Source organism: Labrus mixtus, chromosome 13, assembly GCF_963584025.1.
Source record: "Labrus mixtus chromosome 13, fLabMix1.1, whole genome shotgun sequence".
NCBI classification, from domain to species: domain Eukaryota; kingdom Metazoa; phylum Chordata; class Actinopteri; order Labriformes; family Labridae; genus Labrus; species Labrus mixtus.
In genome coordinates this window covers 1,412,340-1,435,547 of record NC_083624.1, presented here as the reverse complement: position 1 = coordinate 1,435,547, position 23,208 = coordinate 1,412,340, and the positions used below count along the sequence as shown (strand labels likewise).

Here is a 23,208-nt window from a genome sequence, read left to right as displayed (position 1 = left end):
AGATATATTATAATCAAAGATGGTAGTTTAAAGATCATTGTAGGAGCCATGTTGGAGTTACAAGGTGTGAGAAAAAGATTGCTCCAGCAGGTGTCACCTTTGGGTAGTAGGCGGTACTTTCACTGGGGTGTCAAGTGTTGCTTGACGAAGAGCACACGAGGTATTCACTGTGAATCATTGTATGGACATTTATAGACAATTGTTGGAGCCTTGCATGAAAGTTATGAGGACCAGAGTGGAATGAGAAATAACTCTTCCATAAATGAAGAAGATATCGGACTGTTTGATTTCACAAGATGCTCAAGAGCGAAGGCAAGGCGAGCGCGTCAATTAACACATTAGCTCATCTACGTAGCCCCTCAGTGACTTTAAGTTTACGCTTGAAGAAAAAGAGGATAAAGAATACAAAACATGGGGTGCTGGTAGTGTAGTGGTTAGCGGGTAGCCTGGGTTTGAATCCCACTTGTGGCTCATGTCATTCCCCACTCTCTCTCTCTCACTGATTGTTGACTGTATCCACTGTCCTATCCCTACAATAAAGACATAAACATCCCAAAAAGTACATCTTAAAAGTGCAAAACATTAACTGAATGATATCAGTTCAGCCTATTAAAGAGAGCCTTTATTCACTTCCTGACTTTAAAGCTGGAAGATCTCACATTTTGAGAAAAATTGATGGTGCTGTAAACGTACAGAGAATGTTATGAAATCATTTCATTCTTTAAGACATCAGGAACTTAACAGGACATTAATACCAGCTGAATGAACCTCCCTCTGGCTACACATCCCCAAATGTATTGATTTGTTACATTAAATGCTGGGCCGACTCTTTTGAACATAACTTGCTAATAATAATGTGACATAACAAAAAGTCTGAGCCACCGAAAAAGAAAAGAACCAGAGGGTATGAAGTGAAGGCTCCCTGCGGCTGCAGACGAGCAGGTGTCTGTTTAAAAAAAAAAAAAAAAAAAAAAACTTATTTGAGGCAAGCTGTGCTGAAGATTGTAATCCATCTTTTCTTATCTCACACACTGTCGGCTCCGCACAGCGAGACACAAAGACTGCTGGCAACAACAAGCAGTTAGAGTGAGACGAAAGGTTTCTCTGCAGTGTGAGGATTTCACCTGTTAGTAGAGTTTTAATGAACTACCTTTATGACTACATTAAGAGGAAACCCTGAAGGTTCAGGTCTGCAGGAATAGTTCAGTTAATGATTCTTTCTCTTTATTGGTAATATTAAGTGTTGTTTATTATCATGTCCACTTTGAATTCTGTTAACACACTGATCTAATACGTCTCTCTAGCTCCCTCTTCTGGATAAACATTAAATACTAAAGCTGATGGAGCACAGATGACACATGTGGCTTCATAACTAGTGCTGCAACTTATCATTATGTCATTTTAATGTTTGTTTTTGTTATTTTTTTTACCAGGGAGTCCAACCTTGTTTTTATCTATTTTTTTTATTTTCTTGGTTTATTCCATCAGGTTTTGTTGCACTGTCCTATGTCTTGTTTATTTGTTGTGTTTTTTCTCCACTGATGTGAATTCAATTTCTAAAGGTCTGAACTGAAATGAACTGAACTGAACAGGAAGGCCTGGCCAAGATAGCCACCCACTACAAAGTTACAAGAGCATGCAAACACACACAACCATTCACAGATTAAAACATGAATCCGGATTAAATCGTTTTCATGTGTAAAAATTACAGTTTTTATTCTGAGCTCATCTTTAAATATCTCGGTTTTGCTCAACCAACAGTCCAAAAACATTCAGTTTTTAATTTTTGCCAAACACCTCTTCCGAAGGTCGCATATTATATCTTTAATATTCATTTGGTGTATAGTTCCCTAAAGCGTAGGGGGAAGTAGCAAATGCAATTCTGGTTGTTGTTTCCATTATATTCTAAATTATCGTCCAAACAATCACAAAATCACATTAAAAATATTGAGAGTTTGACAAATCCTCATGAAAAAGTATTATATTTAAGAACTTAATGGTCAATATCACTGTCTTATTTATATATAAAAAAAAAATTCCAAAGTTTCTTAGCTTTAATTTGAGCCCAGAATTACCTTAATATCTTGAATATTACTCTTCATGTAGTCCTAACTACTACCAGCCTGTGACTTCAGCCTGTGTCAAACAGTCAAGTAAAACTAGAACTTATTCAGCCTCACCTCACTTCCTTATAATAGATTCAGTGAGAGGGGTGGGTGGACTGATGATTGTGACCATAAACAGAAAACAATTCTGTGTGCATGTGTGTGTGTGTGTGTTTGTGTGTGTGCGTGTGCGTGTTTGTGTGTGTGTGTCAGGTGTGGGTGCATCCATTCACTGAGTGAGTCACTGTTTGCAGGGACGGCTCAACAGGAGGGAGTTATGTGTATGTAGAAAATGAATTTGGATATCGTTGCATCACTCTGCTGCAGCTGCTACATTTTGAGTTCCTCCTCTGAATGTAATGGGGGGGGGGGGGGCCTTCTGTTAACGCCTACATGTTACTGTTTCTCTACCCAAGTACTCAAGTGAGGTGTTTGAGCTGGAGTGTGCTGTGAAGGGTCATTACCGCTGCTTATCAGGACCGCAGATCAAAGGATTATGGGTAATATCAAAATGTTGGCTTCATCATTAAATGAGAGCAGAGATAAAGACGTTGGTGGGAGAGGGTCAGCTGGATAAAAGCAGAAGACCTGCACACTCTTTCAAGTTTCCTCACCATCCTCTTCATCTCCTTGGAGACCTGGTTTCCTCCCAGGTGATTGTAGAACGGACGGTCGGTCCAGTGGCCGCTGTTGTGTGTCACGGAGTTGGTCCTCTGTCGGTTCATTTTGGCTATCATCGCCTTTTCTTCATTCTGTAAAAAAAAAAAAAAAAAAAAAAAAAAATGAAATCAAGATTAGAATACTTTCATATCTAACACAAGATTGCTGCTGCAGTACCCAAAACTTTTCAACTCTGAAATGGGATAATGTTCCAGTGCTGACTGTTGGCTTGTCTTTTCTGCCCCCTAGTGGATAAAAATGAATACAGGCAGCTTTCACCCTTTGACCTCTCCAAAAGAAAAGACCTGCCAGAGGAACGTTAGTTGTTCTGCTAACTGTGAGCTCATTTCTTAGGGTTTGTTTATACGTCTTCCATCCCAATGCAATCATGAAACAATATTCATAGATAACAGCATTGAGATTGTTTTCACAGATAAAATAAAACACAAATGTGAAATATTTTCCTAAACATTTTGTTTAATGAACATCAAAGCGTATTGGCGCAAAATAATTCTGAATGAGCATGTACCAAATATTTTAAAACTACACTTAAGGTCCAACAGCTGGACGGTTGGTGATGCTTTTGCAAAATACAATCTCCCATGGGAAGTTCTCTGCCATCTGCAGGCTGTTCCCCTTTTTCAAACAATTCAAATGATCATTTATAATGATAAGCCCTGCATGTGCTGAATCTCCTTCTGGGGCACTTCTACCTTCAACATTTCAACAGTAATAAGGACTGTACCCTTTTTTGACTGCAGCCAACAATGAGGTAGGTTTCGATGTTGTTTTTCTTCAGGTAGGCGTTTCGGTCTCCCCCTGTTCCCGCCTCCACATTGTAGTCCCCGTTCAGATAATTCAGAGTGGCCTTCGTGATGTGGATCCGTCTGAAACAGAAGGAAAAAAACACACACACACACACACACACACACACACACACACACACACTGAGATATCAGTGAATGTATATTCAGTTTGTGCTGGTTTGTGGTGAATTTGGACTGTTGCCGTAGAGACATACCCAGCTTGGCCCCCCGCCTCCATCTGATTGGCTAGCGTGACGTCATTGGACCAGACGTCAAACTGCCACTTCCTGAGTCCCAGCACCCCGCAGTGCACCCTGCCGCTGTGGATTCCCACTCTCATGTTCACATTCACTCCAGTCACCTCCCGTACCAGCCTGCAGAAAATACACACAATGATTGTCAAATGAGCTGTACAGCTTTCAATCTGCCCGCCCTCGTAAGAAAATATGTAAAAGTTAGCATCAACGGCAAATCTCAAGAGTTTTACAGAAACGGATGTGTCAAAATTGTCATTAATGTATTATTTGACTTAACTAACATATGGTGATGACTTGTCATACACAGTAGACTCAAAAATTGAGACTGAAATAGGTGACAATGGTATTTAACTTTGCTGCAACAAGACTAACAGAACCCTTAATAAGCAGTTGGATGACCTTAGCATCCCCACATTGCTGCAGAGGTAACAGCCAAATTAGACTAATCTCAGTGCTGTGACCCAGTGGTCTGATTTAGGGTGACCTCTGGGTTCATCTTCGGTCAGAACATTGTCGCTCCCCCCCTCCGGGCCCCCCAGCACTGATGGTTAGTCCTGCAGGGGAGGGGTGGAGGCAGGAGGTTTGCCTCAGCAGACCTGAGAGTGCGGGTGGGAGCGTGTGCCGTTGGAGGAGCTCAAACTAGATTCCTTGAAAGGCCCAGAATGACAACTTACGAGATGGCCTCTATCATGTCCATCCCCATCTCCACACAGCAGTGGGCGTGGTCGGCTCTCGCCTCCGGCAGCCCGGACACGCAGTAGTAGCAGTCTCCCAGGATCTTTATCCGCAGACAGTGGTTCTCCTGTCAGACAAGAAATTAGCCTTTATTTTCCAACTCTATTAGTTTTTCTAAAAGTTGGTACATGACATAAATACTTTATTTGTCCCCGGATACATGTGATGCTTTATTTTCTTAAGTATAAAAGAGGAAATCTTTTAGAATTTAGACTTCTTATGTGAGAAGATTTTCTGTGTTTATTAAATGTTTCTGCAACTTCCAGGGCCGATAACGTACGGTTTAAAGCTCCTGTGAGGTCTTTTTGGGTGATAATGGCGCCCTCTCTGGACAAAGTGGTGTATCTTTGTTTTATTTATTTTTTTCAGCTCTTTTAGTTTCTTAAATTTTTTTAAATCTTTGGTCCTCTTGGTCTCAGCTCGTGTTGTTGGGTTCTTGTGTTGCCTGGGTTCTTATGATGGTTCTTGTGATGGTTCTTATGATGGTTCTTGTGATGGTTCTTATGATGGTTCTTGTGATGGTTCTTGTGATGGTTCTTATGATGGTTCTTGTGATGGTTCTTATGATGGTTCTTATGATGGTTCTTGTGATGGTTCTTATGATGGTTCTTGTGATGGTTCTTATGATGGTTCTTGTGATGGTTCTTATGATGGTTCTTATGATGGTTCTTGTGATGGTTCTTGTGATGGTTCTTGTGTTGTCTGGGTTCTTATAATGGTTCTTATGATGGTTCTTGTGATGGTTCTTGTGATGGTTCTTATGATGGTTCTTATGATGGTTCTTGTGATGGTTCTTATGATGGTTCTTATGATGGTTCTTGTGATGGTTCTTGTGATGGTTCTTATAATGGTTCTTATGATGGTTCTTGTGATGGTTCTTGTGATGGTTCTTATGATGGTTCTTATGATGGTTCTTATGATGGTTCTTGTGATGGTTCTTGTGATGGTTCTTATAATGGTTCTTATGATGGTTCTTATGATGGTTCTTAGGATGGTTCTTGTGATGGTTCTTATAATGGTTCTTATGATGGTTCTTATGATGGTTCTTGTGATGGTTCTTATCATGGTTCTTATCATGGTTCTTGTGATGGTTCTTATGATAGTTCTTATGATGGTTCTTATGATGGTTCTTGTGATGGTTCTTATGATGGTTCTTATCATGGTTCTTATCATGGTTCTTGTGATGGTTCTTGTGATGGTTCTTATGATGGTTCTTGTGATGGTTCTTGTGATGGTTCTTGTGTTGTCTGGGTTCTTATAATGGTTCTTATGATGGTTCTTGTGATGGTTCTTGTGATGGTTCTTATAATGGTTCTTATGATGGTTCTTATGATGGTTCTTATGATGGTTCTTGTGTTGCCTGGGTTCTTATCATGGTTCTTGTGATGGTTCTTGTGATGGTTCTTATGATGGTTCTTGTGATGGTTCTTGTGATGGTTCTTGTGATGGTTCTTATGATGGTTCTTATGATGGTTCTTGTGATGGTTCTTATGATGGTTCTTATGATGGTTCTTGTGATGGTTCTTATGATGGTTCTTGTGATGGTTCTTATGATGGTTCTTATGATGGTTCTTGTGATGGTTCTTGTGATGGTTCTTGTGATGGTTCTTATGATGGTTCTTGTGATGGTTCTTGTGATGGTTCTTGTGATGGTTCTTATGATGGTTCTTGTGATGGTTCTTATGATGGTTCTTATGATGGTTCTTGTGATGGTTCTTGTGATGGTTCTTGTGTTGTCTGGGTTCTTATAATGGTTCTTATGATGGTTCTTGTGATGGTTCTTGTGATGGTTCTTATAATGGTTCTTATGATGGTTCTTATGATGGTTCTTGTGATGGTTCTTGTGATGGTTCTTATGATGGTTCTTATGATGGTTCTTGTGATGGTTCTTGTGATGGTTCTTATGATGGTTCTTATGATGGTTCTTATGATGGTTCTTATGATGGTTCTTGTGATGGTTCTTGTGATGGTTCTTATAATGGTTCTTATGATGGTTCTTATGATGGTTCTTAGGATGGTTCTTGTGATGGTTCTTATAATGGTTCTTATGATGGTTCTTATGATGGTTCTTGTGATGGTTCTTATCATGGTTCTTATCATGGTTCTTGTGATGGTTCTTATGATAGTTCTTATGATGGTTCTTATGATGGTTCTTGTGATGGTTCTTATGATGGTTCTTATCATGGTTCTTATCATGGTTCTTGTGATGGTTCTTATGATGGTTCTTATGATGGTTCTTATGATGGTTCTTGTGATGGTTCTTATGATGGTTCTTGTGATGGTTCTTGTGATGGTTCTTATGATGGTTCTTGTGATGGTTCTTGTGATGGTTCTTGTGATGGTTCTTGTGATGGTCGGGTTATATATGTCTGTTGGGTATCGTGCACTTTGGGTTCTTTTCTGTTGAATTGTATTTAATCATTTTTAGTATTTTGCATTTGTTATGTTCTTGCTGTTGTTTCTGTTCTTCTGTGTTTGGTTTAGTTTGTTCTTGTTTTTACTGTTTGTCAAAGCACTTTGTAAACTTGTGTTTATAAAAGGTGCTTTATAAATAAAGTTATTATTATAAAGTTATTATTATCTCATCTCTTTCCTTTTTTTAAGGTTTTACTTTTTTGGTCTTTTGGCTTTATTTAGATAGGACAGTGGACAGGAAATCGAGAGAGCGAGTAGGAAATGAAAAGAAATGGAAAGGAGCCTCAGGTCGGACTGGAACACGGGGCCCCCGCTCTGAGGACTATAGCCTCTGCAATAGGACGTGACCTAACCACTACGCCATCAGCCTCTCTCTTCTCCATTGTGTACGTAGAGTTTATGAGGGAAAAATCTCATCTTTCTTTTATTTATCGTTAAATGTATCACACACTGTGAAACTTTTTTAGTAGAAGACATTTGAAAAAGGCTGTTTTTTGTTGTTGTTGCATTATGCTTTTGATTAACAGCTAAGCGGTGGAAGTGTTTACCGGCAATTAAAATAATGACATAGAAATAATCAATATTCTTCCTAGTTGTCTTGTTGTCTTTTGTAGCTCATAAAGAGGTACCTGTATTTACTTCAGTCAGTTTTATAACCCACTAAAAATCCTCACAGGAGCTTTCTGGTTGAAGGCAGCTATATTCATGTTAAGATACCATGACGGGAGCTACATGATTTTTTATTTTCTTAAGGGAATTTAACCCCAGATCTGTTTGATCTGTTTGTTCATACAGGGTGTGTGTGTGTGTGTGTGCGTGTGTGTGTGTGTGTGTGTGTGCGTGTGTGTGTGTGTGTGTGTGCGTGTGTGTGTGTGTGAGAGAGAGAGAGATATACAAGGTGCATCTGGCATGGACATAAAAGTGTCAGTAGCACCGTTTCTGCTTTATAACACCATAATGCCCGTTTGACTCATAAATATTGATCAGCACACCAATCCACCTTTCATAAACAAATGACATACATGGAGCGTTAGCTGGACAAACAATAACGCCGCTGAAAGCACGAGGGGGGGAAAAAAAGACATCAATATTCATGAACGTGTCATTTATGAGTGTGACTGAGATATGAGAGACGTTGAATAAACACACGTCTGATGGAGGAAATAGACGGCCGATATGAAGGAGATATTTCTGGGCTTCCCTCTTAACACGGCCAATGTTTATAATAAAATGTGATACAATCATTTTATATGATTGCACATATATTACACCTATGACATTTACTGTTCTATATCATACTACATGATATGCATGTACAGACTTTAGTACATCACGCTGTACACATGATGCTACATTTGATATTCTGTTTAACAGCTGGACTCTCTTCAACATTATGTGATAAGAGATTATAAGTTCATATTTATTGCACCTGTGTCTTATATCTCATAGCATATTTTTTTTATTCCACTGCTACAACGCTGCAATCAATCATATTAATCAACAATCACTTGTCCACCTGTTGTACATACTTCTTATTTATTTGGTCGGTAGCTTTTATGGCTTCTTGATTGCTCATGCAACCCGGGATTTTAAAGGTGCTCTAAATAAAGTTATTATTATTATTGTTTAATACTATAGACCTTAAAAATGTGTTATTTTCTGAGACAGTTATCCACAAAGAATATCTCACTTATTTGCAACCCAAAGCCCAGATGCAGTAAAGTGTGAGGATTCATGATTTTTTTTACACTTTGAGTTATTCCTCACAGGCTGCTTGAAATCTGTCGCTCTGCTTTGAATGCTCAATTCATTTTTAATGACACAGCGTTCCTCTCCTGTGGTGGCTGAACATTGAACTTTGTGTTCTCTCTGATGTTTTTGATGTGTCTCAGCAGCTCCTCTGTCGACATGGATATAAACACGATGCTGATCACAGTCCCGAAAGAGCCGAACTATGTCATGGCTTATTAACGCAGCGTACCGCCAGTGTTTGAATAACACGTTCAATATTCAGACAGTTGAGTTGCTATAAACATCACGCCTCAGGGTCTTTTTTTTTTTAAACAGATTTTACTCCTTCAGTCCTCCTCATGAAAAAGAAATAAGGAAGAGCCCGTTCTGATCGAGTGTCCCTTGTGCAGCCCTGTGAATCAGAATCATGTCATGGCAAAGTCAGTGAAACCAACATTTCCACCACTGAAATGGTAAATGGACTTGAGCTTGTTTAGCTCTTTTTCTAGTCTTCTGACTACTCAAAGTGCTTTTACACCGCAGGTCACACCTACACATTCACACACTGATGGTAGAGGTTTCTATTTAAAGTGTCCATCAGAAGCAACTAATCCAATTCATATTCATTCATACACCGCCGACAAAGCAGCGGGAACAATTAGGGGTTAAGTGTCTTGCCCAAGGACACATCAGATTGCTGCAGGAGCTGGGGATCGAACCCCCAACCTTCCGATTGAGAGAGGACCGACTCAACCACTGAGCCACAGCCGTTCAGTGTAAGCTCTTAACTATGCGTAGCAATGCATGTTTAACACTTGAATGCAACTGCTGGAAATTCTTATTATCATGATTCTTATCATGATAGTTATTATTTGTAAGGTGCGCAGTAAGATTGCGTGTGAACAACCAGATGAGGAGGATTTCACAGGTAGTCCTCTGGAAATTCTCTCAAAATGTTCAGGTGTGCACATGTGAAAACTGCTTTAGTTAAGAATAACTAAAGATCTTACAGCCGAGAGAAGAGGAAAAGGTTCTCAGAAATGGCAGTAAATAGATCAGGCTTGTCTTTTTTCTAATATAAAACCACACATGGAAGCATGACTGCAGATGCTTTCAAAGGTAACACCCAATGTAAGGAAAGATCTGGCCTGCCATGTTTCACCGGTGTTATTTTTGGAAACTGAATAACACCTTTCTCTCCAGGAGTGTGATGGGAGCTGGTGTGCTGTTATCATGTACAGTCACTTTTTCTTCACATGGACACTGACCAATTATACGCTAACCTTTGATTACTGTCAAACACAAATACCAAGATCAAGTTTTTTAGGACTTAAAAAGAAGTATATAAGACTGACCATTCAAAAAACACAAATTGAATGACACATTTTGTACCTCTACATGCAGCATATAGGTGTGAGTGATTTCATTCTTACGGCTGCCAGCTTGTCAAAGCGAGCAAAGAGTTCATTCAGAGTCATCACCAGCTCCTGCGCCGTGCACTGCGATGCCAGACTGGTGAATCCCTCGATGTCTGCAAATAAGATGCTGCAGAGACACAAAGACAGGAGAAACACATGAAATCATTTTGGCTAAGAAAACACAGCCAAAGCTATAAATGGCAACTGGAATTCAGCTCCCAATAGTATTTAGATTTTCTTGACAAGAGCCAAACCAAACATTTAATATCAGAGTAAAAGTAACATGCACAATTTTGAATCTGACAGAGTTTCTGTTGTTGTTGTTGTTGTTGTTGTTGTTGTTGTTGTTGTTGCAGGCTAGTTGCACGTGCCTTCTCCAGTGGTACTAACAGTTCTCAGGAAGTGAGGACGGTAAATTCCCCAAAGATGTGAAGGACCTGCTGTTGCAGAATTAAAATGTGTAAAGAGAGTGTGAGATGTGTAGGATTTGAAAGTGATTTCACTTTGTAAAACTTTGTCTTCTCCTCTCGGTTGGGGTAAACTGATACAGCTGAGGTCACTTAGTGATTGAGGTGTTGTCATAACTCTCCATATACTGGCACAGCAGGCGGACAGGGCTGAATTAATTCTCTCAGACAGAAACAAGGACAAAGGCAACCTGTTGCCTTTGTCCTTGTTTCTGTCTGAGACTACGGGAGACGATCATGTTGCCCTCATTTGCACTCATAAATAACATCCAACAAGCTTGTCCTGAATGACTCAAGTTGTTCTGTGCAGCGTCTTAACCCTCCTTAAACAAAGTCATGAAGGCACATCTCACGCTCAGTGTTTCTTTACTCAATGAGTGTTTTTAGTCGCTGGTCACTGACGTCCTCTCAGGGAGAAACATGTGACAGACTTCACATGTCAAGTTAAAAAGCGAGACTCTGGGGCGCTGGTGGCGCAGTGGTTAGTGTGCGCACCCCATGTATGGAGGCGGTCGTCTCACGCGTGCGGCCTGGGTTCACACCTGTGGCCTCTCTTCCTCATGTCGTTCCCCTCTCTCTCTCCCTGATTTCCGACTCTATCCACTGTCCTAGCTCTCCATTAAAGGCATAAAAAGCCCAAAAATACATCCTAAAAAAAAAAAGAAAAAGCGAGACTCTGTATTTTGTATTTTGTATTTTGATGCTGCTTGTCATGGTCTCCCTGGCAATGGACAAGCTTTTCACAATCTTTAATTAAATCCACAGGTAACTTTCTGAGGCTGATTGAACATTGAAAAGAAACAGAGGGTCCCGAGCTTCAGGTGTAGCATGCGCATATAAGATTATGAGACAGATTACATAAAGGCCAAGGGAACTTGAGACGTGAGAAAGGAGTTTGAGTTGAGAGACGACGTCTATAATCAGATATCTGTGCTCATTTGATAAGATATGAGATTTAAGCTCAACTGTTGTTCGATGATTAACGATAGGTTTTTGGATCACATTTCAAACGATGTTCAACCTTTTTTGATCTCAATCTCTGTTTCAAAATGCAACTAATTCCCCATCAAACATTATTAGTCACAAACAGAAATCACACTACATTAGATACATATCGCACTACTGCAGTAGAAGTATGTATTGGATTTTATGCTATTGAATGTTGTATATTTTATACACTGTTTACTGAAAGGCCCAACTCAGGTTCATCAGTTTCATGTTTTCTATTGAAACTTTGTTAAATACCAGCGTCCCTGTTCAGTATAATAAATGCAATATTGCATAATGATTAACATGAATGTTGTAAGACTTTGACGTAAACATCTAAACAGCCAATAATTAAAATCAGATGTAACCAGAGCTAATCCATATCCAGATAAATGATCTCTCCAACAAACAAGGCAAATAAAGAACATTTTGATTCATAAAGCTTAAGATCAATTAGTTCACCTGAGGGGGCTTTACAATCTGTGCAGCAGTTCATTGTAAAACACATGAGGAAGAATAGAAGGAGTGTGACTTTCTGAAGCCAGATATTGCAATAGTTGTATGTAGAAGAAGCTTTCTGAGGCAGAACCCCGTGAAGGACACAAGAGATTTATAAATAAACACAGATTGCAGACCCAACAGGCTCGCATAAATCTCACATGGTAGGTGGCTGCCACACAGTCAGGAACACAGTGTGTACTGTGTACAGTATGTGCGATTGTTTATATTCATATATATGCTTGGGAGAAAGTTTCTACATACAGACTGTATGACACTCATTCTATCTGAGTGGTACAGCATTTTTATTTTTTTATTTTTTTTTGTCTTTTAGGGTTCACAGACGTTTTCTCTCTTGGCTGCACACATGTCAGGAACACTAACATGTTCTAATTAAGCTGAGTTTCAAGAGGACTAAATTTGCTCAATTTAGGGCTCAGGCTGTAGAGGATTAAGAGTCCCACTCTGGGGTACATACTCAGACACTTGACCAACATGTCTGAGCTCAGAGACTGGTCCGTCTCACTGGGGAGAGGCGATTATGGTCAGAGACGGAGGGATGGAGAAAAGACGACATGTTCATGAGAGACCGAAGTGAAATGTGGACGCAGTAATGAGTGCTTTAATTGCATATATCTACAAAATATATTTGTATTCCAATTAAAACCTGAACATCAGCGTTATATCTCCTAAATCACAGGCACAGATACAAATTCATCGTAAATGTGCTTCAGCAGCAAAATATGATAATAATAAAAACACTTGTCCAATCCTCACTGTTAAAGCAACAATATGTAGGATTTTGGTTTGGTGCGCTCTGGCGCCCACCAATGGTCGGTAAATGCAACTGCACTATAATAAGTCCCGCAGAGCCTTACTTTCCACACATAGACAACAAACTGTTTGCATATGGAGTATGTGTTTGTGTCTTCATCTGTGACCATGATGTCTATAGTCCGTGGCTAAATTGGAAAGGCTAATTTATTACATGCTAGTTTAGATATGTATGTAAGGCTTATACTTACAAACATATCTCTTACACGGCTATACAGTTAACTTGAAGATCGACAATGAAAAAGACGACTTTTTGACGTAAGATAGATTTATTTATTAATCTGAATGCAAACCTGATTCATAACTTGAGTTAGGCGACTTTCTGCAGACGGTAAAGCTACTCAACATGAGATGATACGTAACAATCTGTTCTAAATAACATCTGTAGGGATGCACACTCTGCTGAGGAATTTTCTATTTAGATCAATCGGGCACCAGTTTGGATAACTGCATCATGTTTTTATTAAAACATGAAAGCTGGACACTGGGTTTCAAATCATTCATTAAGACAAATTTGTTTCTGAAGAACCTTGTATACCATTTCAGGTTTCTTTTACATGTGCCCAAATACACAAACAACTGGTCAGAGCAGAATTGGTTTGCCAGTACAAGTCTACTAGCAAGTCCTTGTCTATATTGTCTTTCATAAGGTACTCTAGGACCTGAAACTTTTGTCTTATGGTCAACGGACTTGAGCTTATATAGCGCTTTTCTAGTCTTCTGAGTCTGACTACTCAAAGTGCTTTTACAGCGCATGTCACACCTACATTCACACACTGATGGCAGAGGTTGCTATGTAGTGAGACCATCAGAAGTAACTAATCCATTCGTGCAAATTCATACGCCGCTGATGAAGCAGCGGGAGCAATTCAGGGTTAAGTGTCTTGCCCAAGGACACATCAGACATGTTGCTGCAGGAGCTGGGGATCAAACCTTCCGGCTGAGAGTTAATGACTCAAACTGAGCGACAGCCGCCCACCTATACATGCTGAGTTTTACGGCTGCTGTAGCACAAAAACATACGACTATAAAATCAGTGTCTGAGACACATCAAACAAAAGGAGCACCACTGGTTCAGAGATTGAGAAGAAAAAAGCCTTTTGGATTTAATGTCTTTCCATATTCAGTGTTATCTTAAAGGCTATACTGTAACATGTATTAGTTAAGTAATAACAGCTCTCTTTAAATCTTGACATCATTTCAACATGGTAGCCTGAACATTTTGAAAATCTTACTCAGAAGGTCCCATGATCTGTAAAAGATTCACTAATAGATTATCATGCATTGATTGAGAATTTTCGCTCAGTAAGAGCTTTATGAACTCGTGCTCATGCCGAAGCTATTTATAGTAAAATACATTATGTTCAGATTTCCTGATGGATTATTAAACACTCCCCACTGACACAGTAAAACACAGAGCAAGGCCACTTCCCACAGCCTGATGTCAGCTCGGAGCCGACGGTGGGTGTTGAGCTCTAAAAACATGTTTCACAGAGTGTTAATGACGAAGTAACCTTGGCTCCCATTTAACCGTTACCATGGTAATGAGTCACTTATTAGTACGCAACATTAAATCCTACAGAGATTTTCTTGTACTTTTTCAGTGACTGAAGAGGAAATCCCGACACGAGGGACTTTAAGAGGAGGATAAATGTTGGCTGTTTTTTGTTTTTTTTATCTGATGAAATATAAAAAAAAAGCTAAAAGGTAACATGCTTTAATGTTGTGTCTGTCTTTGAACCCACAGAGGTTTAAGGCAGCAGTTTGATCAGCTGATAACAACACACAAACATGAAAGAACTTTAGAATACAAAGCACACAGAACGTTGGAGAAAAGATGAACGCTTTTAAGATAATTCTGTGATTTGACTCTTGGTATAACTGAGACTTTAATGATCAGTTTGTATGAGAAAATATATAGAAGAAAGAAAGACTGAGAGGAATTTAAAGAAAGCTTGATGCATAGAATCCCACGCTTTATGCAACAGTTTAAATTTCATCTTTCAGGGCCTGTGACTTGGAAAAGGAACTGAGACCACTCTAAACCTATGGTTTTAACCTTGAAGATGCTCCAGAAAAGGAAGTGAAATCCAAGGATCATTATAACGACCGGCTAGTATTGTGAAGAATCCATTTCACCCTGACCAGAACCAGCACTCACTTTTTCAGCAATTTGAGCTCCAGTAGCTCTTCTGTTAGATCAGGCCAGCCTTCGCTGCCCTTGATCATCTTTGAGCCCTGGCCGCTCTGTCCCAGGTACACCGGTTTTCCCTGATCGCTGCAGACCAGGGACACCCCAGAAGAGCTGTATTTTTTGGAGATGCTCTGACCTAGTCATCCAGACATCACAGTTTGGCCCTCGTTTAAGTTATTCACTTCCTCACACTTCGCCTAATTTTTTCCTGCTTCCAAAGCGTCAACTTGCAACATATCCCATCCCCTTACAAATGCCATTGTAACAAGATGATCAATGTTATCCTTTCACCTGTCAGTGGTCAATGTTATGGCTGATTGGTGTATATGTTTGTTTGTGGGCAGTGTTCAGAGTATGCTTAAGTCAAACCTAAAATACAGACACTTAAAAATCACCAAGAATAAAGGAGTCTTTGTGCACAAGCCTTGGCTGATACCAGGTGACTCAAAAGACAAGAAAACTGAGGCCCAGTCTGATAAATGGGGAGATCCAGAGCACACAGTGTTAAACTTGAAACAACATTGGAAAACAAACAATGACAAATAGAGGTTAAAACTGTCCCATCTCTTGATTACAGTGCAGCCATCACAAACTCTGCTCTGGTTCAATGTGAGCTGAACAGAAGCTGCTGTGGGGGCTCTGACTCACCCTCTGATCCTCTGTCATCCTACACTCACTCCCTCAACAAGCAGCTGCCCTTTATCTGCCCCCCTGCTGTTTAACCTTCCTGCTCTGCTGGTGGCTCGCTAAGCCCAGCCGGGGAAAAGATCTCACACTGACCCCTGAGTCCTTTAATCGTTGTGTGGCTTGCCTTTTTTCCTCTTTTGTCATCCTTTCTCCCCCCCTTTTATTCAGTTCCTGTTCATATCTATCTCTACCTCTGTGTCTATACCACTACCTTTCTGTCTTTACTCTCCTTCTAGATTATTGGCATCACCTTATTCGTCGTGTTCAAATTGCAACCATTGAGCACATAATTATCTGTATCAGTTCCCCTTCAAACAATAAAAAAATCAATGACCCTTTACCCAAAGGTACAACTAGGGACACGAGCACATCTGATTCATGCTTTGTATTTAAACAGTGTGAAATGGCATTGTCTCATGTTTTTTTATATTTATCTGGCAATGCAGTTGTTAGAATTATGAACAATATGATATTGATATTTGTTTCCCTATGTTAATACCCTTTTTTTTTATTTTTTAAACCTCTCCACCCCATTTTTTCTGTACTCTATCCACTGTTCTATCTCTAAATAAAAGGTATAAAAAGCCCACAAATAAACCTTAAAAAAGAGAAAACAAAACAAGGGCTGTCAACCTTGACATGTAACAGATGTGATTAATCCAGAAACAGGTTATTTTTGTATGCAAATTATTGACTTTCATGATTCAAATGCAAAACAGCACAGTCTTACTCATCTTAATTATCCTTAAAAAAAAAAGAAAAATTAATAAATACAACAAAGCGTGATGCAGGCACCTGCCTTCGTTTTACCTTGCAGCACAGCGACCGTGCGGGTCATTATGGGCTGAAATAATTGATATAAAATGAAACTGTGTTTGATCATGAAGCCTGTACAGTCATGCTCCTCTGCAGTTCTGTGGATTAACAGTGACATATCAGAAATGCACTGCAGACTTGAGCATCTTTTACCTCAAAAACAAACAGATTTCTAATAGATTAATAACACGAAACACACCTGTATGTTTGTCATCCGAGTGAAACTAGAAAATTGTATCTTAACTTGTATACAAACGCTGAGGTACAATTCATTTGTGCAGCTGAACATTTTATTTCCAAGCACAGAATCTCAGGTCCGTCTCCGCGAGCATCAGCACAACATCAGCCCTTGTGTCACACACACGCGCATAATTAATGGCACCCCACACACAAAAATCACATGCATGTTTTCTCTGCAGCGTTAACTGTTGTCCTTTCTTCAACAAGAACGAGAACAAAGGCGAGGTCAGTTCCTCTAATTCATGTAATTTTCTTTCTCTTCAGGGTGCTGCTGGCCTACATAACACACACAGCAGCCACAGTCACAGGGTTCTCAGTTTTTTTTTTTTTTTTTAAACGCTTGCAGGGTGACCAGCAGTATCAAAACATCCGCCTGAAAAAACAAAAAACAAAAAGCCTTTCATAATACCTGACTCAGCAAAAAAATTGGGCCTAATTTCTGAAGCCACATGACATCATGAGGACAAACAGACAAAAAGACAAAAGAACATCAGATTAAATTTGTTACCGAGCCACTGCCAGTCGCACCAATCAAGGACTTCAATCTTCAAATACTGGAAAGCAGAAGCATTCTACTTTATTCATTTACCCATTAACATCCAGAGAAAATGGAAAACTAGCAGAGACTGTGGGCAGATTTTAGCAGGTCCATGTCCCTTGCATGATAAAATATAAAGCCAGTGCATGCCGTTAGAAATGCTAACTGCTCGATTCGGCGGTATAGCTTAGAAACAACTGAAGTTTAAGTTACATGATAGCATTTTTAACTCTGGAAAACACTTTCAGTTTGGGTCGTCGGGGGGTGACGCTGATCCCAGCTGCCATTGGGCGAAAGGCTGGGGTACACCTTGGACTGGTTGCTAGTCAATCACAGGGCTGACATGTATATAGGCAAACGAACAGTCAGTCCCATCCGCACCTACGGACAATTTAGTCACCAATTAACCTAACAAGCAGGTCGTTGGAGGAGGCTGGAGTTTCCGGAGATAACCATTGCATGCACAGGGAGAACATGCAAACCCTACACTGTCTGGCGTGGGACTCGAACCAGGAACCTGACCACTGCACCACCATGAAGACCCGATTGGAGAATCCCCAATTGGCTTAATAGTTATTTTAATCATCAGTATGGGTGTATATGCCAATTGTGAAAATCCTAACATATCGACAAATAAGTCTTTTTGAAGTCCAGGTTGTAAAACTGTAAAATGTAAAATTCCATGTGGGGGCTGTTGTTGGTGAATGTTAAATACTAAAAAGCGCTTCTTACACTGCAGGTCACACATTCACACACATTCACAGACTGATGGCAAAGCATATGCAAGGTACTGCAGCAACAAGCTCCAAACCCAGAGCAACTCTGTGTATACCTCTCCCTCCCCCTGTTATCCCTCTGACTCTGAGGCTGCAGCAGTGGGAGCTGTCACTTCTCTTCCTGTTGTTACTTGGCCTCTCAGCAGAGCCCCAATTACCACAAAGCCACTGCCCGCTCCCCGACGGGCCCGGTCACACCTGGTTAGCTACCCATTAACCGCACACTCATGACCACAGACAGGGTTCAGCCAAGCTAAGCGGATGTTGCTAATGTGCCTCCTACTCCCCAGTGAGTCACAGAAAAAAAAAATACAGAAGGATACTCCACAGTAACAAGCCATCAATATACCTTCTTTCAGATTTCAGTTGATTTATCTCCTCTTGTCAAGAAATACTGACAGCTGCTGTTATGAATAGATCTGCTCTGAACCAACATGACCTTCTTGGTTAGTATTTTATAACTGCAAACCACACCACACAACATTGTTATATTGGCTAAACATAACTGTGTGCACGCTCATGTGGTTTCCTTCGTCACATGTTCCCAGATTGTCCATATTTTCCACACCTTCCTGCTTTCAAAAATGAGACATCTTCCCTTTTTTTTTCTTTTAGTGAACTCTTAAACTTAGGCAACATAGGGAAGATGGTTACTGATCACATAATAGGAATGAAAAGACCGTTTGTGTACAAGAGCTCCAGGTACGTGACGTGGTGTTCTAACCCCTGAGGATTCAAAGGGACACATCAAAGATATAAAAGGCTTCAATAGCAGCTGTTATATATCGAGGTTTGGGCTCTCACCTGACTGTGACAGCTACAGGCCATGAAACGCTCTCTCTCTGCACAGCCTGACACACACACACACTCAAGGTCACACATAGTTTTAATAAATCTTGTTTCAATTCTGTTATATCTCAATGCAGTGTTAAACTGCTCCACAAGGGGGTGCCAAACCTGACAACACCTGAAAGTGGGATTTCAGAGTAAAAATGCCTACATTCTAAAAGCAAATTATCTTTTTTAAGTCAAGCAAAAGGTGTTAAACTGCAAGTACTCCATCCTCAATGCAAGAGACGATCTGCTGCCACGCCAAAGACAGTTAATGCAGCGACTGGGAAGAGGTCAAAGTGATCAATAAGCAGTCAGCAGATCACCACGCAATCACAAGATGGTAATTCAACCTCAAGTTTTGTCCGTCATCACACTTTAACGTTTCATGATATTATATCACCTGTAAGAAGACTTTGTATCTCTAACCTGGATGAGTCAATATTAAAAAACTGCCAAAATAACCACTCAACAAAAAAACACTAAAAACTAATGATCACTGGTTCCTCCTACTGTATAAGAAGTTATGGCAACATTATTTCCATTCTTTATAAAGAAAAACTCAGCTTTTAACTGTTCTCAATGAAAATGAGACTCTATCATAATAGCATTTCATTTTTTAAGACCGTCCGAAATGTCTTTGTTCTGACTTTTCTGAGTCAAATTCAGAAGCACATTAAAAAACCCGTTTTTTAGACTTTTATTATCGGAGGTAAAGTTGTATCTTATGGGTCAAAGGTGCCAATACTTGTACCATGATGCATGAGAGGGTACAGTATCTATGATAACACACAGCTCAAAATGATTAATGGAGCTGAAAAAAGTATTTATAGCAGCTTCAATCTGTTTCCCTCTCATTGTTCCACCTGCTCTGTCTGCTGGATGTTGTGGTGGAAAGAGTGGGGGAGGGTCGGGGGAGGGTGGGGACGGACGCTGGTGTTACCTGACGTTGTCGTGCTTCTGAATGTAGATCTTGTGAAACATCATGTCTTCCTGCTTTGCATTTATGTCAGCTTTCATCTCCATGGCGACATGACGGGGAAGCACTGAGAGCAGGAGACGCTCCTGCAGAAAAGCATGATGGGAAAAGAAGTTTCATGGACGAGTATGAGTACATTAAGAGGTGGAGTCTATGGCTGTCTGAGAGGAGACTTACCAGCTAAAGTCAGTTATGACTGAAGGGATATATAGTGATTAAATTATGATGCTTCTGGTTATTACCTCATACAAGTCTCACAATCAATCTGACATCTTAACAGATCTAGTAAATATCCAGAGAGAGTCATAGAGCCAGAGACTCAGGGATCAAATTAGAGGAGGAAGATCTTTTTCAATTTTGAACCTTCAGCTTCAAGTTGATTAAATGAAGTCAAACTTTAAGTGAAAGGTCAAGATATGAGAGAGAGAAAGAAATAAACCAAGGAGGAAGGTTACCTTTTTAACTTCCCATAAAAATATAAAGTAAGTCTAAAGTAAAGTTAAACTTTCATTTGTGAAAGTATTAAATAATAGCAGAGGAGGATGTTTTTTTAAAGATTGTGCTTTTATTTTTTATTTTTATCATACCAAGTCACTTTAATCACTTTATCTTGTCATTCTCTGCAAATACTGTCTCAATTCTCTCCCCCCCAGTTAACTTCATCATTCATTTTGTACTGTATATACCCCCTGTTTTTATTTATATTTATCTTATCTATTCTGTTTAATGTGTATTTTTGAGCTTTCTTGTCTGTGCTGCTGTAATGCCTGAATTTCCCCTCTGGGGATCAATAAAGTGTTATCCTATCCTATCCTATCCTATCCTATAATATCCTATTCTGAAGGTCAACTCGGTTTTCAGCGTTCACCAGTAATCTCAAATTTGAATTCATTCTCAACATTTTTCCTTCAATCAAAATAATCCAAAACAAGAAATCTTCTTCCAAAGCTGAAACACTATATTTGCCTTTTTAAAGTTGGATTTTATGGGGCTCTGGTGGCCTAGCGGTTAGGTTTTTTTTAATACAAAAAATTCAGACTTGATGCTCCTCTTAATTTTCCCCTCATATTGTACAGATTAATTTACATTTATCTCTTTATTGCAGGTTTGATTAATTGTAATTTTCTGTTAAAAAGTGATGGTTAAACCTGCATTGCAAAGCATCTGCATAAGTATTTTCTCTACTCTAAAAAACAAACATTCAACTGGATGAAATCAGATCATCTGTGCTGCTACGCTCTACAAAAAAAAGTGATAAAAATGATACTCACTTGGACCCCTGGCTGCACAATCACTTATATTTTTGTATATCTTAACTCTAGAATTTGGGCCTTTTTCAGAACTATCTTTCGACATTCAGGAGGCGAGTGTTGCATTTAAAAAGTGTGATGTGATTTAATCACTAATGTAACTGTTGCTTTAAGGACTGCAGTGCTCTCCCTCTGTTCACCATAAAACGCATGTTGGCTCTCACCTGCTGCTGGTTCTCCCTCTGCGAGTGGAGGCGAGCCTGAATGCATTCCCTGGTCTCCTGGAAGGCCTGCCTCTGGGAGCCCTCAGCGGGATAATGGGTGCACACTCCCACGATGTTTGTACAAGAGAAGATCAGCACGTTGGACACTATCTGTGGGGGAAAACCGAGAGCAGAATATGTAAAGACAGGGAGTCCATGAGCATCAGAGGGTTAGATTGTCCGTAGGTTGTATAGAAAAGTAGACACAGTCTTTCGGTTTTCAAAAGTGAAGCAAAAGTGAGAGTCTTAAACCGTCATACTTGTTAATGACCAGCAGGGGGCGACTCCATCGGTTGCAATAAAAGGACTGATTGTATGAGACAATAACTAATAATATCTCGACTTTACAGCTGATTTATTACTTTAGTAAACATTTACCTAAAGAGTGAATGGACTCAATTGCTCACTTCCATGCTACTTTAAAACAGCATGATGTTTATTTTATAAATTATGGTCCCATTTTGAGTAAAATTGACCATTTTTAAGAAAATACTAAAAGAAAGATCTTCCCGCTGACAAGTCTTCTTCACCAGGATAGAGAAATAACAAAGTCGTGACAATATGGGTCTAAAAAACATGATGACAACAGCCATTCTCAAGCATCTAAAACAGAAGTCTTTACAGCAACAATATGTCACTTTTACACCTTGAATAGTTCCAGAGTCGATCGAGTAGTACAATAACTCTCAACAGGGAGAATGTCGTCCATCTCGTTTCCACAGTGTGCCCAGGTCGCCTGCACACAGCGCTTTGTGACTTTAGCAGTGGGCCGCGGTTCTCTCTCAAGAAGTGCGTTTACGGCTTAATCGCACTAGTTCACACACCAGTCTTCAACTACAACGAAGCCAGTGAGCACGTCTGGGTACTGTTTGACACAATGGCCGAGGCTAAGAGATGGAAGAGGACGTTGACGGATGAAGCTAAGAAGAGTAAAAGGGAGAGTGACCGAGCAAGAAGCTGGACTACAGTAAATATTGGACAGGCTTTTACACATTGGAGAGAGGCTAGCTTCACGTTACAGCAGGCTTCAGGTCTGACGCCAAGCTGGATATATCAATACACTAAATGTGTTTTTTAAGACAGTGCAGGTGCACTCGGAGACCTTCGTTGGGCGCCAAAGTGCAGCATACCAAATTCCTCCATAATGTTGATTTATCGTGTTGTCTGCGTGAACATCATGTATGTCATGTCGTATAAGTCCACTTCCTTTGCACAGGCTTTAATATTGCAGTTTAGACTACAGTTGTTTTTTTGCAAAGGAGTGCAAGAAACTCTGAAACAAAAGTTTAGCTGTGACAGTACAGTGGTTAGTCGAAAAGAAAGATTTACAGAAAATATAAACCTGCTTAATGCTTCTATGTACATTTAAATTAATACGCTTTTGCCATTAAACTGTGGCCATAAAGACGTGTGTAAATCAGTGTAGTGATGAAAGATACAACAGAAAACTTGGTCTTTTTCGATTCTCTGATTTTTTTTAAATTTTCAAGATCCAGGGGAGTGGGAGAGTGGGAGAATCTTTGTTTGTGCACACTAGCATGTGTGTGCCCCACTTAAACTTCAATTTCTAATTTACAGCAAATCACAACCTCCAGCTTTCATGGCTCTGGTCCAAGTTTCCACCTATCAAACAGCTTGCATGCTGTCATGAGTCCAAGGCACCGGAGCTAAAGAGACATTGTTTCCATTCAGTGCCAGGCATACAGTCGGTCCTGGGACTG

The 23,208-nt window shown here is 39.9% G+C and overlaps 1 protein-coding gene across 1 annotated transcript in view; it reads right to left on the bottom strand.

The window, feature by feature from the left end:
• Positions 1-23,208, bottom strand: part of adcy5 (adenylate cyclase 5) — a 74,979-nt gene that overhangs the window by 19,491 nt on the left and 32,280 nt on the right. Inside the window, exons 2-8 of the mRNA XM_061053091.1 lie at positions 21,449-21,598; positions 19,939-20,060; positions 10,143-10,254; positions 4,503-4,630; positions 3,787-3,945; positions 3,511-3,652; positions 2,720-2,857 (exon numbers count right to left, since the gene is read on the bottom strand). Coding sequence (XP_060909074.1) covers positions 2,720-2,857; positions 3,511-3,652; positions 3,787-3,945; positions 4,503-4,630; positions 10,143-10,254; positions 19,939-20,060; positions 21,449-21,598 — 951 coding nt within the window. The remainder of the gene's footprint in view (positions 1-2,719; positions 2,858-3,510; positions 3,653-3,786; positions 3,946-4,502; positions 4,631-10,142; positions 10,255-19,938; positions 20,061-21,448; positions 21,599-23,208) is intronic.